Raw genomic sequence first — 18,051 nt, forward strand, 5'->3', positions numbered from 1 at the left:
AATGAGGATCAGGTTTCCATTTATAAGGTGGGAACAAGCATAGCTTTGAGAAACTAAGACATTAGGGGCTCTAATAATAATACCTTGAAAGCCCAAAATGTGGGCTGCTTCAGTTTTTAAAAATAACAGAAGGCAGTTGTTTGGAGCCCATGGAACAAACCATTCAGTTTTCAGGTATTTTGGGTGTTTTGAAATATAGATGCAGCATGAAAAGTAGCAGCAGTTTTCTTCTTTGGGCTTATGACTGGTTTCTGGTGTATCTCTGGGTAACTGAAAGAAATTAGTCATTTGAAACACTACAGACTTTTATATGATAGTTTTGTTGTTATGAATATACTGAAAAGTAATGAATTATTAATATTAAATTACTCTGTAAACTATAGGAGACATACAAATGAAACATATAGTTTTTTTATAGTATTATAAGTTACAGTCATTTAACTTTAAAAAAACTAATTTTTCTTAGTTTGAAATGCCTTTGTCACATGTTCATATTTGAGATGTCTATTTTGTGTATGTATGTGCTTTCAGATAATCACAAGGATTGTTCTGGCGTGTCCTTACATCTCACACGTTTGCCGTAAGTACTTCCAGTTATCTTAGATAAATGACAATGCTAAGATCTTTGAGAATTTAAAAGTGTAAATTTTATTGTATTAGTTATTATTTATTGCTGCATAACAAATAACCCTAAACTTAGTGGCTTAGAACAACAAACATTAATTCTTTCACATTTTTCTGTGGTCAGGAATCTGGGTGCAGTTTAACTGGGTCCTCAGATTCATGGCCTTGCACACAAGCTGTAATCAAGGTTTTGCTGGGGCTGCAGTCTCTTCCAAAATCACTTCCATGGTAGTTGGCAGGATTCAGTTCCTTACTGACTGCTATCCGGAGATCCCCTTGGTTCCTTGCCCTGTGGGTTCTTTACAGTGCAGGTCAAAATATGACAGGTGGCTTTCATCAGACCAAGCAAGCAAATGAAAAAACAAGAGAGGGCATACAACATGGACACCAGAGTTTTTGAACCTAATTGCAAAAGCATCATACCATCACTTTTGCCATATTTCATTTGTTAGAAGTCAGTCAGTAGTCCAGTCCACACTCAGGAGGGAGGGTGTTAGATAAGGGCATGAATGCTAGAGCTAGGAATCAGTGGGAGCCATTTAGAGTTTACAGGCCATAAAGCTGTGTATATAGGTATTTGCCCAGGAAAGATCATGATTTTTAATAAAAATAAAACATATTCAACTTCTTTTTATATATTATTTCATTTTAATTTTCATAAGAATCACATTTTATAGACCCCTGTATTAAAGTATATCTTATTTTTATAAAGCAATCATTTTTATTTACTTTAAATATTTTTTCTACAGACAGCCTTTAATTGCTGGCATGTATCTTATGATGTCTGTTGACACTGTTATACCACCAGGAGAGAAAGGTGAGTTGTGATGTTTCAGTATTGACCATTACCTCATTACCTACTCTATAGGAAGGATTTTGAATATTTTTTTAAAAACTTAAAATGACTAATATTTTTTAATACTTGAAAGATAACCCAATTCTTTATTATCTTTGGATTTAAAATAGATTTTTGTATTATTACAAGCCATTTGTTTACTACTTTTCCAGTCATTTGTTGAGATGCTAAGAATTCAGGCACATTGGTAGGTAGTGGGATGTATACTAAATTAAATAATAAATCTTAAGTATTTTACAAATCAATCATCCTTACTCTTGATGGAAAAAAAAAAAAAAAAACCTACTTCCATCGAGTTGATTCTGACTCATAACAACCCCCATTGGGTTTCCAAGGCTATAATTCTTTGCAATCTACTTCCGTAGTGATACTGCCTCAGAAACCCAAGGAGGGGTCGCTATGAGTTGGGTCCAACTTGATGGCACATAACAACAACAACAATTCTTTATGGAAGTAGATTGCCTCATCTTCCTTCCAAAGAGCAGCTGGTGGGTTTGAACTGCTGACTTTCTGGTTAACAGCCAAATGTCTTACCCACTACACCACCACAGCTCAAAAAAATAATGTACCGTGGCATAAACTACTTCATAGAGTATCGAGTTCAGGGGGTTGGCAAATGTAACAGTGACTCAGTCTTCAAACTTAAATATATTGGGCTTATTTCTACATCTGTAATGTGTGAATAATAACAGCTGATGCTCCTGAATTTAAAAATATCTGTAAGAATAAGTAACATTCTGTATCTGAAGTGTTTCTAAAGAAAGCACCATATAGATATTATTCCTTCCTGGTTTGGCGGGGAATTATTTAAAGTTAATGACTAGTAAATAATTTATGATCTCTTCATCACCATTCATTTATTATTAAAGGAATATTTATTGAATAGTTACTATGTGTTAGATGGCAAGGAAGGAAATGTATATAAAAGTTCTTTCTCAACAGAAACTATAAACCTAGCTGTCTTAGGTATTTACATTCAACATTTGAAAGTCATTTTGTTTTAAAAAATAAAAACCAACTTTTAAGATTTTTCATCTGTTTGAATTCAAGAAAAAGATAACACAAAATAATGGACAGGCCTAAGAGGTGAACAGTTACACCAGGGAGATGCATTCCTTAGAACAGTCAATCATGGGAGATCAGACGAATAGCATTTGCGCAGAGAGAAAACTCAGGAGGCAGGAATGCATAGGAAAGGACACAAGGAAAAGTTGATCACGGAGAGGAAGTCAGAAGAGACCTGTTACGTTAGGGGATTGCAGTGAACATCACAAAACAAAATGCATGAACTATTGAATAGACAAACAGATAGGCTCTGCAAACTGTCACCCAAATCGTAATAAAAAGGTTTTTATTATTTTAAAAAAAAAAAAAAAGAAAGAAAGGTAAAGGTAACACATTAAGCCTATGGTTTCACTGACAGGGTATTTTAATTTGAGTGTAGTCGTTTGTTTATGATATAAAAATGTGATGAGGGCTAGGGGTTATTAGTTCATCTTAGCAGAGTGGCTTGCATATAAGTATTTAATGTGTACTGAATGTAAGAGTGAGTGTGTGTTTACTGCATAAGAAAACCCTAGTCTCTAGCGTCTTATCATTACGCTATACATACTTTTAGAAAAGGATAATGGGATTTTCCAGTTGAATCGTGACTTTTTTTTCTGTTTTCATTTCTAACAGTGGTGAATTCTGACATTTCATGCCATTATAAAAACTATCCAATGCATGTCTTTGCCTATAGAGTTCACACTCACCATTTAGGTAAGAATTTTAAGCTATATGTTTAATGATAAATATGCTTTTTAAAAAATGTATTTACAATAAGTTATAAAAATGCTCACTAATGCTATAAATGTACAATGTAAATTTTATTTGACCTTAAATCTGTTTCAGTGAAAGAGATTTTGCATAATACATTGAAATATTTTATGCTGTTTCATATTATTCTCATTAAGATACCCAGCATTTGGGGTTGTTAAGATATTCAGAGTTTATTTTAAAATGGGAATGCAGATATGCTTTTTATAATTATTGTTATAACATTGATAAATGGTTATAACTTGTTTTTGTTACAGGGAAGGTAGTAAGTGGATACAGAGTAAGAAATGGACAGTGGACACTAATTGGACGTCAGAGCCCCCAGCTGCCACAGGTGTGTAGAATCCTATCTATCCAATCTATCTATCTATTTATTTAATGATGTGAATGGTAGTTTTTTTAAAAAAAATAAAAAATTAATTCTGATTTGGGTAAAAGTTTACAGAGCAAATTAGTTTTCCATTCAACAGTTCATACACATTTTATTTTGTAACATTCATTACAATTCCTACAGTGTAACAGCACTCTTCCCACTTCCTCCATGTGTTTACCATCCTTCCTCCTTCTTTCCTCTCCCTTCCTGCCTTCTAATCTTTATCCTTGGGCATATGCTGCTCTGTAGATCTCATATGGTTGATCATTCTAATGAGTGGGTACCTTCCTGGTATTGTTCATTTTATAGGCCTATCATTTGGCTGAAAGTTGAGCCACAGAGGTGAGTTTAGTTCCAAGCTTGAAAGGTGTCTAAGTGCTGTAGTCTTGGGGATTCTATAAGTCTCTGGAAGACCAGTTAAGCATGGTCTTTTTTACGATTTTGAGTTTTGTTCCACATTTTTCTCCCACTCTATCCAGGACTTCCTATTGTGATCCCTTTCAGCTAGGTCAGCAGTAGTAGCTAGGCACCATCTAGTTATTGAACTTGGGGTTCACATGATCCGTCAGTCCTTTGGACTAATTGTTTCCTCATGTCTTTGATTTTCTTCACTCTTATTTGCTCCAGATGAGGAAAGATCAATAGTTGCACTTTAAATAAGCCCACATGCTTTTAAGATCGCAGTTTCTACTCACCAAGGTAGGATATAGAACACTGTCTTTGTGAAATATCCCAACTAACCTTAGTGCCCTCTATGGCTATGTTCCTGAGCCCCTATGCCTAGTGACTCATTCCCTCAAGGTGTTTATGATTAAGAAGTCTTCATAACTTTGCCCCATTTCCCCTACTGTATTCATGCGTATATTTGCAGCACATATAAATGTAGAAATACCCACTGTCAAACCTATATAGATTTGTGAGTGTAGTCCCATTCTCCTTCCCATCCCTTTTCAGGTTGAGTGTCTATGTATGTATGCATTCATAGATTATTTTTACTACTGTTATTGTAGGATTGTGTGTGTAATTGTACTTACCTCTGTTGCCTTTAACTCTTGTGTTCCTCTATTTATAATCAATTTAATTTTTAAATAACAAATATCACTAAATAGTAATTTTTGAAAAACGTCTATAACTTTCGTGAATTTAGATTCTGAAAGTCTCTGCCTTTACTGTATGTATGAACTGTATAACCATTTTTACAGCTTTGCATTTGGTGCTATTATCAGTTCTCTCATTATTTTTAAGCATGCTGTTGAAATCTTTTCTATCTACTAACTTAATCAGACAATGTCTCAGATAGCTTTACTGGTATTTCCATATTCTGAGTTTCATGGGATGCCTTTGCTGTTATTATTAGTTCAAAGTTTGATATAAAGCAGAATTAAGTAAATTAAAGGTAAACTCCCTTTTTCCAGAAGTTGTTTGTGTGTCTGTGTGTGTTTATCTTCAGCTTCTATACCCAGGGAACTCCAGCCCTTACATTATTAGAACCCCGTGTTTCTGGATTGTATTGGTAGTTTTAACGAATCATCATATTTATCTTTTTTGGCAGGCTTTCTACCCTGTGGAACACCCAGTAGATGTTAGTTTTGGTGACATATTGGCAGCTAGATGTGTATTCACAGGAGAGGGAAGGACAGAAGCCACTCACATTGGGTATGATTCTTAAAATTTTACTATTTAAGAGGTTTCGTGGGACAAGGTATACTTATAGATGACTGTCTTTGTGAATGAGCTGCACTTTTTTTTTTGCACTTCTGTTTTTCCAAGACCTTCAAGCACACCTCTATAGATTGTAGCTACCACAAGAATTTATATTATTTTCTCAGATTCATATTAATAAAGAAAAATACAATGATTATGACATTTCTTTCACTGGTGTCCCTTTTCCCTGCATTCAAATTAAAGCAAATATATGGGTTATGCATTTGGTGGTACCTACTAAATAATCAGAGAGCCCTCATGACGCAGTGGTTAAGTCTCAGATGTGAACTGAAAGGTTGGGGGTTGGAACCTACCCAGCAGCTCTTTGGGAGAAAAAACTTGGCAATCTGCTTGAATAAAGATTATAGCCTTGGAAACCCTATGGAGCAATTTCTCTCTGTCCTATAGGTCACAGTGAGTCAGAATCTATTTGACGGCATACATTAAATAATTACAACCATAAGACTAATATTTCTATCTGTTAAAATGTCTATGTATTTAATATTTTTCCCAATTGTTTAGTCTCCAAATGAGAATAATATGTGGTAAGAAATTTCAAAACTTCCAAGTATTTTTCAAAATATGAATCTCCTTAAAGTAAGTGCATTTTATAACACTAAATAAAATTCTTCTCTTTCATAAAAGGTTTACCTAAATGAAAACAGAAAGGTAAAGTCTCTCATCATGGTTTCTTTTTTAAGAAAAGAGTCAAGAAGCCTCCTTTCCATGTTAAACTAGGTTATAAAATTTTTACTGATGCCACCTGGAAGCTAGAATTTTCAATCATTTATCTCCTGATCAAAGAGAAACTGGAGGAAGTAGGCATCTGTAAATAAACATTAGATGCACTGAAGATGATTGTTATGATAGCAGCACTAACGGTTGTCAGAGGAAAAGGAAGCTACTGGTATAAGTTAAAAAATAGCATTTGCTCTAATGGAATAGGAGGATTCTCTATATCATTCTGAAAGTGTCTTTATATTAATAAGCATGGATTTTAACAGAAATGATGGCAAAAATAGAAAAAAAAATACCAATTTATATTAAATAAGTCTCCAACATTGATTTGGGATAGATTTGATAAATGTGCAAAAGGAACTTGAGGAAAGCAATAAAATTACTGAGTTACAGGAAATAGGAATGGTAAGAAAAGGGTTGCCCAATCTTCCTTCCAAGAAGTGGCTGATGGGTTTGAACCGCCAGCCTTGTGGTTAGCAGTCACATGCCTTAAGCACTACACCACCAGAGCACCCAAGAAAAAGGTTAGTAGACATAATTAGATTTGAAGGAAAGAGTCAGATTTCTTAACAATTTTTAAATATATGAAGAAATATGATTCAGAGGCTACTGATCAGCTGCTCTGCATTTTATGTTATTGTAGAGCCATAGAAACTTAAATGCCATTGGATTATTTGTATTAACCTTACAAATAATAACTTTATAAAAGATAAATCAGCAAAGTAGTGAAATTCCTTCCAACATACTACATGTTACTGGCTTACAAATGTGGAATAAGTAGAATTTTTTGCCTAAAGTTCTGTTCACAATTTTAGAGGACTTGTAACTTTGGTCAAATCCTACTGCATGATTTTTCTCGGTGAAGCACTTTGAACCATAGAAATTAATGACTTGTTACAGTACCAGGATGAGATACAGAAGTTATCTCCAGAGGCCTCTTTCGGTTTCATGAGTCTAGAATAATTCTAGTCTGTTTAAAAATGTGCATTTTTCTTTACAATAATAATACTCTAAAATGACTATACTAATCTACCCTTTTGTAAATCTCATGTGGACTAAAGGGAATACCATTTTGTAACACAAATGAAATAGAAAGAATTAATAGGAAATTAAGTTTAGGGGCAAGTCTATAGTTTGAATACTTAATTTATACTACAGAAACAATTCCCCCACTCCATGGAATGACAAACTAATAAGACAAATGTAAATAAGTTTAAATCTGAATAATAATCCTCCAATAAGGCATAGTATTTCTGTAGCATTTGATATACTTTGAAGTTTTAGAAAGATAGCAGCAATAATGGATCTCTCTTTTGTAAAGTGATAGCTAACACCTGCACAGGGTACTTATAAGATCAATTGAGAATGTGAACAGTAAAAACAAATATTTTGATGTGATTAAATTAAATGATACTCTTCAAATCTTATCTCCCTCTTTTCTCATATAGCTGTTAATCCCCACAAACAAATTTGCATTTCCACTGAGCAGAGGCTTGAGCACTGAGCCTGAAACAAACTTAGATACAAATTGCTCTTATGTAGAGGTAGTCTGGAGCCAATAGGTGCCCCCTTGATATATTGGGATAACCGTCAGCTTCAAGTTTTAAACCTTCTTGTACTACATTTGCCTGGGAACTAGGTTTTACCAGAACATTGAGTGGCTTACAAAGAAGATGTTCAGTTGAATGATTCTTCCATCCAAATCAAGCTTAATCCTGTATTAACCTGGAAATTTTAGAAGGAAAGGAGAAGCACTCACTTGAGTAGTACAGTCATGATTAACTAATAAAAAACACTTTAAAAAATGGGTATTGATTTTATCTTACCAGGGAGTCATCTCAAAATATAACTATTAAAAACTACGTGGATTTAAAATAAGAAATATTAATGTTATTGTTGTTAGATGCCATCGAGTTGGCTCCGACCCATAGCAACCCAACAGAACAAAACACTGCTTGGTCCTGTACCATCCTCACAATCCTTGCCATGCTTGAGCCCATCGTTCAGCCACTGTGTCAGTCCATCTTGTTGAGGGTCTTTCCGTTTTCACTGACCATCTACCAAGCATGATACCTACCCAGGGAATCATCTGACAACACGATCAAAGTAGATGAGACGAAGTCTGGCCATTCTCACTTCCAAGGCAAGTTCTAGCCTAGCTGTACTTCCTCCAGGACACATTTGTTTGTTCTTCTGGCAGTCTAAAGTATTTTCAGTATTCTTCGCCAACGCCATAGTTCAAGGGCATCAACTTTTCCTTGGTCTTCCTTATTCATTGTCCAGCTTTGACATGCATATGAGGCAATTGAAAATACCATGGCTTGGGTTGTTGTTGTTGTAGTTAAGTGCCTTTGAATCAGCCCCAACTCATAGCGACCCCTCCTTGGGTTTCCGAAGCAGTATCACTACAGAAGTAGATTGCCCAACCTTCCTTCCGAGGAGTGGCTGGTGGGTTTGAACCACCAGCTTTCTGGTTAGCAGTCAAGTGCCTTAGACACTGCGCCATCAGAGCTCCTTGGCTTGGGTTAGGTGCACCTCAGTCTTCAAAGTGACATCTTTGCTTCTTAGTACATTAAAGTGGTCTTTTACAGCAGATTTGCCCAATGCAATATGATGTCTGATTTTTAGACCACTGCTTCCATGGACGTTGATTGTGGATCCAAGTAAAATGAACCCTAACAATTTCAGTCTTTTCTCCATGTATCATGATGTTGTTTATTAGTCCAGTTATGAGAGTTTTTGTTTTCTTTATGTTGAAGTCTAATCCATACTGAAGAGTAAGTCTTTGATCTCCATCAGTAGGTGCTCTAAGTCATCTGTAAGGAAGTTTGTGGCATCTGTGTATCGCAGGTTATTCTTTTTCGTATAGTCCAGCTTCTTGGGTTATTTGCTCAACATACAAATTGAATAAGTATGGTGAAAGGATATACCCCTGATGCACACCCTTCCTGATTTTAAACCATGTTGTATCCCTTGGTTCTGTTTGAATGACAGCCTCTTGTTCTGGGTGCAGGTTCCTCATGAATACAACGAAATGTTCTGGAATTTCCATTGTTCAGAGAGTCATCTGTAATTTGTTATGACCCACACAGTCAAATGCCTTCTTATAGTCAGTAAAACACAGTTAAACTTCTTTGTGGTATTCTTTGCTTTCAGCCAAGATCCATCTGACATCAGCAATGATATTCCTCATTCCACATCCTCTTTTGAATCCAGCTTGAATGTCAGGAAGTTCTCTGTCAATATATTGCTGCAACCATTTTTTAATTATCTTTAGCAAAATTTTACATGCATGTGATATTAATGATGCTGTTCAATAATTTCCATATTCTATTGGGGCCGACTCGATGGCAAACAACAACAACAACAATTGGATCTCCTTTGGAATGAGCACATATATGGATCTCTTCCAGTTGGATATAATACCTGTCTTCCAAAGTATTGGAACCTGTCTTCCAAAGTTTTTGGCATAAATGACTAAGCACTTTAAGTGCTGCATCCATTTGTTGAAATATCTCAGTGGGTATTCTGTCAATTCACCAGTTCCTTCAGTGCAGCTTGGGCTTCTTCCTTCAGTACTACTGGTTCTTGCTCATGTGGTACCTCCTGAAATAGCTGGACATTGACCAGTTCTTTTTGGTATATTGACCGTGTGTATTCTTTCCATCTTCTTTTGATGCTTCCTACATCATTTGTCATTTTTCCCATAGAATCCTTCAATATTACAACTCGAGGCTTGAATTTTTTCCTCCAATTCTTTCAGCTTGAAAAATGCCAAGTGTATTCTTTACTTTTGGTTTTCTAACTCCAGGTCTTTGCACATTTCATTATAATACTCTACTTTGTCTTCTTGAGTTTCTCTTTGAAATCATCTGTTCAGCTCTTTTGTTTCATCATTTCTTCCATTTACTGTAGCTACTTTCTGTTCAAGAGCAAGTTTCAGCGTTTCTTCAGACACCTATTTTGGTCTTTTCTTCCTCTCCTCTATTTTTACTATCTTTTTGCTCTTTTCATGTGTGATATTCTTGATGTCATCCCACAACTCCTGTGGTCATTGGTGTTCAGTCTATCAAATCTCTTTTTCAGATTGTCACAAAATTCATTTGGGATATAATCAAGGTTGTATTTTGCCTCTTGTGAACTTGTTTTAATTTTCTTCAAGTTCAACTTGAACTTGCATGTGAGCAGTTGGTGGTCTTTTCCACGCCCCTGGCCTTGTTTTATTTGAAGATGTTGAGCCTCTCCATTGCCTCTTTCCACAGATGTCGTCAGTCTGATTGCTGTGTATTCTATCTGGTGAGGTTCACATGTGTAGTCACCGTTTATGTTGTTGAGAAATGGTATTTACAATGAATAAATTGTTGATCTTGCAAAATTCTGTCATGCAGACTTCATCATTTCTATCACCAAGGCCATATTTTCCAACTTCTGATGCTGCTTTTTCAATTCTAACTTTCGAAGTCTAATCACTGAGAATAATAAATACATCTTCATTGCATATTTGGTCAATTTCAAACTGCAGAAGTTGGTAAACATCTTCAATTTCTTCATCTCTGGCTTTAGTGGTTGGTGTGTAAATTTGAATAGTAGTAGTATTAACTGGTCCTCCTTGTAGGCATGTGGATGTTACCCTATTACTGACAGCATTGTACTCAAGGATAGATCTTGAAACATTCTTTCTGATGATGAATGCAATGCCGTTCCTCTTCAATGTGTCATTCTCAGCACAGTAGATTGTATGATTATCTGATTCAGAATGTCTAATACCAGTCCATTTCAGCTTATTAATGCCTAGGATATTGATCTTTTTATGTTTCTTTTCATTTTTGACAGCTTCCAATCTTCCTTGATTAATAATTTGTACATTGTGATTATTAATGGATGTTTCAGCTATTTCTTCCCATTTTGAGTCATGCTTTATCAACAATTGAAGGTACTGAAAGCTTTACTCCATCCACATCATTAAAGTCAACTCTACTTTGAGAAGGCAGCTCTCCTAAGTCATATTTTGAGTGCCTTCCAACCTGAGGAGCTCATTTTCTGACATTATATCCAACAATGTTTCATGGCTCTTCATAAAATTTTCCAGTGATAGACAGCATTTCACTTCTATTTATAAGGTTTTCACTAGCCAGTTTTTTCAGAAGTGGATAGCCCCTTCCTTCTTCTGAGTCTGTCTTTGTCTGGAAGCTCGCTGAAACCTGTCCACCATGGGTGACCCTGTTGGTATTTGAAATACTGGTGGCATAGCTTCCATCCTCACAGCAACATGCAAGCCACCACAGTATGACAAACTGACAGATGGGTGGTGAAAGAAATATTAATGACTATGCATAATTGTAAAAGATTTTTATCTAGGTATAATATGTTTCTTTTTAAGTAGATTGATGCAGCTTTTTCTAAGATGTTATTTAATTTATAATATTAAAGCTAAAGTGATATCAATGTATGTACATGTAGTCCCTAGAATAGGAACAAGTTCCATTCCTATGTCTGTCTTTAAGTCTAATTTGTACATAAGTTGGAATAGTTAGGTACAGTTTGTACCTAATACCAGTTAGTTAAATGTTTGTCTTAGAATATAGTATATGGTGTGTCTTTCTACACATAAAAAGCATTAAAGAAATATTTCCAGATGCTCTAACACATCTGTGATATATTAGAATAATAATAATAATATTTTCATGCATATGGCAAAGTAGTGCCTGTTAGTTTTTACAGAACATTGAATGTACCTCAGTTTTTTAGTGTAACAGGCTTTATGATTTGTAATTATAGGTTGTACATAACCCAGGGACTGCCTGTACTGACAGTATAGTATTAATCTATGGAGAAGCAATATTTTGTGCCTGGCTGCATTAAATATTTTACATTCAACCAGATACTTCTTTAGACTCATTTCAAATGTTTAGTCAACTTTGTGTTGTTGTTGTTGTTGTTAGGTGTTGTCAAGTCAGTTCTGACTCACAGTGACCCTGTGTGCAACAAAATGAAACACTGCCTGCTCCTGCACTATCCTCACAGTTGTTTTGTTTGAGACCATTGTTGCAGCCACTGTGTCAATCATCTCCTTGAAAATCTACCTCTTTATCACTGATCCTCTGCTTACCAAGCAAGATTTACTTCTCTAGAAACTTGTCCCTCCAGGTAGAATATCAGAACTCTGTGAGATGTAGGTTCACCAACCTTGCTTCTAAGGATTATTCTGACTATATGTCTTCCAATACAGATTTGTTCATTCTCCTGGAAGTCCATATTATAGTCAAGGTCAAACAAAACAAAATAAAATTGAATTAACTAAGTTAGCCAATTAAACCAGCTAATCATAGCCACCTCTCTTTGGGTTTCCCAGGTGGTATCACTATGGAAGTAGATTGCCCAGTCTTCTTTCTGAGGAGTGGCTGGTGGGTTTGAACCACCAGCCCTCTGGTTAGTAGTCAAATGCCTTAGGCAGTGAGCCGCCAGAGCTCTTCTTCTTCTTCTTTTTTAAAATTAGCCTAACAGTTTGTATGCTAAAATTAAAAATTAGTCATTGGGAATAGGTAAATAATATTTACCTATTTCAGTATTTTTTTTGTCATATTTTTCACTTGGAATTAGTCATTTCATGTGCATGTGAAAATGTCTGAAATATATTCATAGAGGCTAAGTATAGAACTTTAATCTGCATTTTAAAGTGTTTTATATGAAAAGAGAATGTTGACAATAATAAGTCTTTAATGCTTAAGCCTTGTCTGTCAGTTTCTCATACTGTGTGGTGGCTTGCATGTTGCTGTGAGGCTGGAGACTATGCCACTGGTATTTCAAATACCAGCAGAGCTTCCAGACTAACATAGACTCAGAAGAAGGAAGGGGCCATCCACTTCTCAAAAGAATTGGCCAGTTAAAACCTTATGAATAGCAGTGAAATACGGTCTAATATATTACTGGAAAACATTATGAATAGCCCTGAAACATTGCAGGTATTGAAGGAATTGTGAGGCTGGCACAGAATCAGCCAGTGCTTTGTTCTGTTGTACATAGGATCACTATGAGTTGGAGACAACTTGACAGCACCTAACAACAACAACAATGCGTAAGTTTAAAAGCACCATAAGCATGAACATCTTAAGAAACAATTAGATGTGTTGTAACATAACTTCTTTAAAGTCTTCCTATTTCCCTCCAAAAGTATAACCATCATTGGTTATTTCCAATCCTAGCATCAGGGGAAAGTAATGGACAGAGTGTGGGAGTAGAGCAAATCATCAAAGCAAGCTGAGTATCTCTGTCTGAAACAAAGTCATGGTATACAACAATATTTGGATTTTAAAAAATGATACATTTTAGAATAATTGGTACATAAATCTCTTACATATCTTTAAAATAATTGTTTTTATGAAATTTTTCAAAAATTCTGCCAATAAATTGAATACAGGCAATCCCTGATTTTCAAACATCCAACTTACAGACAATTTGTACTTGCCTTTTAATTTTATATAAATTTGCCCTCACTCCAAAAGGATTGAAACAGTCTCCACTCAATAGATTCTTCACTGCAGTCATCTTCACTTGTTATACATTGTGATGGTTATGTTTGTGTGTCAACTTGGCTAGGCCTGGTTGAGTGGCTGGACAGCTGGATGTAGTATTCCCCATGATGAGACTGGTAATCAACTCCATGGTGGAATCTACTGGGAGCAGCTGAGTAGCTGCCTTTGGGTATGTGGTCTGCTTCCTGTATATAAGGAGAAGCTTTGAGAATGGTCTCTGGCCTTTGGCACGCTTGGACCCTGCTTGTAGCCGTGTCGTTGCTCAGCAGCCTGCTATGCTCTGCTGACCTTAGGTCTTACAGTGGACTTAAGTTAATGGCCTGCCATGTGGATTGGTAACATCGGGACTGTGCCTTTTTCCTTGTCAACCTTGGGGCTTCTCAGCCTCAGCAGCCAGCGGCTGTCTGAGTGAAGAAACGCCTCTAGCTCCAGTGGGCCGGGAGCAGGAGGCAGAGCTGGACCCCAAGGTTAAGGGGCTCTCATCCAGCCCCTAGAGCCTGGCACTTTGAACTTGGACTTAAAGCCTCCAAATTGTAAGAATAAACTCTGTTTGTTAAGGCCATCCCATTTGTGGTGTATTTCTCGTCGGAGCAGCACTAGGTAACCAGAACACACATGCAGCTTTTAAATCATTAAAAAGGCTTTGAACCTTTGCTTACACTAAAGTAGGCCAAATAAAAACTGTATGCACTTGGTCTGACTTACCTATAACTTCTTAAAGGTATGGTTAAGAACAGAACCTGTTTGTAACCCAGGGACTACCTGCACTTGAAGAGATCAAACTCATTTTTCACCAGCATATGCTATATTACAACTAACATTTGTTTTAGTTCTCTAGAGTTGCTGTAACAGGCATATCACAAATGTATGGCTTCAACAAACAAGGATTTATTCTCTTACAGTTCAGGAGGTGAGAAATCCAAGTTCAAAGTACCAAATTCTAGGAGCTGTGTGAAGGCCCCACAGGCATGGGCTTTAGCTCTGCCTCTTGCTCCCAGCCCAGTGGAGCTGGAGGCACCTCTTCACTCAGGTAGCTGCAGGCTACTGAGGCTGACAAAGCCAAGATTGAGAAAATGGCACAGTCCTAAGACTACCAAACAACATGGAGGCCACCAGTTCAAGTCCAGAAACAGTCCCGAAATCGGCAGAAAACATGGCAGGCTGCTGAATGAAGATTCAGCTATGTGCAGGGTCCAAGCATGCCATAAAGCTCCAGAGACCTTTCTCAGTGCTGCTGCTTATGTACTGGAAGCAGACCACATCCCTAAAGCAGCTACTCAGCTGCTCCAGTAGATTCCACCATGGAGCTGATTACCAGTCTCATCATGGGAAGTAACTACATCCAGCTGCCCAACCATTCAAAAGTAGGCTCAGCCAAGTTGACACATAACCTTAAGTACCACACTATTATTCCAGAATAAATCACAAAGATGTATTAAGCTAGTTTATTCTTTTTTCAGTCAGCAAATATTATTGAGGGCATTTTCTTTTCAGTCTTACCATACTTTGATCAGAGGAGCTGTGGTGGTACAGTGGTTAAGCATTCAGCTGCTGTTTGAACCCATCAGCCACTCTGCAGAAGAAAGACATGGCAGTCTTCATTCCTAAACATTACAGCCTTGGAAACCATATGGGGCATTCTAATCTGTCCTGTATGGTTGCTCTGAGTTGGAATCGATTCAACTGCAATAGGTTTTACTTTCTTGTACATTACCAAAACCCATTGCCATTGGGTAAAGAATATTATCATGTAAGTACATTATTATGCAAGATGATGAAATAAATGCTCTACTACAATTTTGGAATATAGGTGATGCCAGCAGTAGCAATTGATGGTCTGTTCCACAGACCATTTGCTTTCTTCATATATTGCCTTGATATCATCCCACAATTTATCTGGTCTTCGGTTATTAGTGTTCAATGCATCAAATCTATTCTTGAGACCATCTTTAAATTTAAGTGGAAAATACTCAAGCTTATACTTTGGCTCTCACCTTCACCTTGAACTTGCATATGAGCAATTGAGAATCTGTTCTGTAGTTGGCCCTTTGTTTTGTTCTGACTTATGATGTTGACCTTCTCCATTGTCTCTTTCTACAGATGTAGTCAATTTGATTCCTGTGTATTCCATCCAGCAGTGTCCTTGTTTATAGTCAGCATTTAATGTTGTTGAAAAAGATTTTTGCAATGAATAGGTTGTTGGTCTTACAAAATTGAATCATGTGATGTCTGGTGTCATTTCTGTCACCAAGACCATGTTTTCCAACTATTGTTCCTTATTTGTTTCCAACTTTAGTATTCAGTTATCGATGCATATTGATGGCATGTTTGATCAATTTCAGACTGCAGAAATTGGTAAGAATCTTCATTTTCTTCATTTTTGACATTGTCAGTACATAGATTTGAATAGTAGTCAATATTAACTAATCTTCCTGGTAAGCATATGTATATTATCCCGTCCAGTGTTGTACTTCAGAATAGATCTTGAAATGTTCTTTTTGACAATTTTGATGCTGTTCATCTTCGATTTGCTATTCCTGGCGTAGTAGATCATGATGGTTTGATTCAAAGTGGCCAAGTTCATTTCCTTTCCCTAATGCCTGGAATATCTATCTTTAAGTGTTTCATTTCATTTTTGATGACTTCCAATTTTCCTACTATTCATACTTTGTACATTCCAGGTGCTGATTAGTCATGGATATTTGTAGGTGTTCCTTCTCATTTTGAGTCATGCTACATAAGCAAAAGAAGGTTCCACAAACTTTACTCCATCCATGTCATAAAGGTCGACTCTACCTTGAGGAGGCAGCTCTTCCCAAGTCAGGTTTTGAGTATTTTCCAACCTGAAAGACTCATTTTCCAGAACTTTATCAGATAAATGTTTTGCTACTGTTCATAATATTTTCAGTGGCTAATATTTTAAAAGTAGATAACCAAGTCCTTTCCAGTCTGTCTTATCTGGTACCTCCACTGAAACGTGTCCACCGTGGTTGACCCTGTTGGTATTTGAAATACCCTGGTATAACTTCCAGTATCACAGCAACAGTAAGACACCACAGAACAACAGTAAGACACCACAGGGAAGTGGTGGTTGGTCCTCTTAGCAAGGTGCAGTTGCCTAGATTGGTTTCTAGGAAAAATAAGAGTAGTTGTGAAAATCCTCCTGTAAGAATACAGAATGCAGTTTGTCTGGCTTAAAATGAGATTTTTTTGGGGGGAGGGGGAGAGGTAGTGAAAGATAAATTATTATAAAATTTTGTTGTTGTTAGGTGCCGTCGAGTTAAACCCGACTCATAGCGACCCCTCCTTGGGTTTCCGAGGCAGTATCACTATGGAAGTAGGATTGCCCAACCTTCCTTCCGAGGAGTGGCTGGTGGGTTTGAACCGCCAGCCGTCTGGTTAGCAGGCAAGTGTCTTAGCCACTATGCTACCAGAGCTCCCTATTGTAGAATACACTAGGCAAATTACACTAGGCAAATTATGCTGGGGAGCTCTGGTGGCATAGTGCCTAAGGCATTTGACTGCTAACCAGAAGGCTGGTAGTTCAAATCAGCCAGCCACTCCTCGGAAGGAAAGTTGGGTAATCTACTTCCATAGTGATACTGCCTTGGAAGCCCAAAGAGGAGTCGCTGTGAGTCAGATCCAACTCGACAGCAGTGAGTTTTGTTTGGGTTTTTTGATCCACATACTAAGGTTAATTTGAGTTCTGACATTTTTAGAACATGATAGTTTGCCTGTCAGGAAGGAAGTCAGAGTTACCTTGACAACAAATCCAATTATAGATGGAAATGAATGAATTATGACTTTTTATTTTCTTCAAGTCTTTTAATGAAATTTTCCTTATGATGGCAAATAATCTTTAATCATTTGATCAACTTAATTTTGTGTTTTAAGATTAGTTCTCTGAATGAGGGTAGCCTTGATGGCGCAGTGGTTAAATGCTCAGCTGCTTACTGAAAGGTCAGTAGGTCAAACCTACCAGCAGCTCCATGAGAGCTGTTTCTGTCTCCTTCTGTAAAGATTACAGCCTGGGAAACCATATAGGGCAATTCTGTTCTGTTGTGTAGTATTGTAATGAGTTGGAATAGACTTAATGGCCATGGATTTTTTATTTTTTTTAATGACCCTAAATGAACTATACTGATGAATTAATTAGGATTTTTCAAAAAACCACAAGTTTACAGATGGACTCCTACCAATACATATGTATAAAATTAACATTGTATGTATATAATATATAAGAGTTACTGAATTAGTGTATGGTGAGTATGCATATGTATGGATGTGTGTGTGTACACATATATAAAATCTTTATCAAAATGTAATTCAATACATGGCAAGAAAATTCACTTTTGAGTAAAATGATACACAACATTAGCTTATATTTTTATTTTCCTATTTTTTTT

General features: G+C 36.6%; 1 protein-coding gene across 1 annotated transcript in view; it reads left to right on the forward strand.

Moving 5' to 3' along the window:
- PAM (peptidylglycine alpha-amidating monooxygenase) overlaps positions 1–18,051 on the forward strand; it is a 219,629-nt gene that overhangs the window by 120,008 nt on the left and 81,570 nt on the right. The window contains exons 7-11 of the mRNA XM_007942482.2: positions 532–580; positions 1,374–1,441; positions 3,161–3,241; positions 3,556–3,632; positions 5,224–5,327. Coding sequence (XP_007940673.1) covers positions 532–580; positions 1,374–1,441; positions 3,161–3,241; positions 3,556–3,632; positions 5,224–5,327 — 379 coding nt within the window. The remainder of the gene's footprint in view (positions 1–531; positions 581–1,373; positions 1,442–3,160; positions 3,242–3,555; positions 3,633–5,223; positions 5,328–18,051) is intronic.

Source organism: Orycteropus afer, unplaced genomic scaffold, assembly GCF_000298275.1.
Source record: "Orycteropus afer afer isolate SDZICR_OR568_19922 unplaced genomic scaffold, OryAfe1.0 scaffold00091, whole genome shotgun sequence".
Taxonomy (NCBI): domain Eukaryota; kingdom Metazoa; phylum Chordata; class Mammalia; order Tubulidentata; family Orycteropodidae; genus Orycteropus; species Orycteropus afer.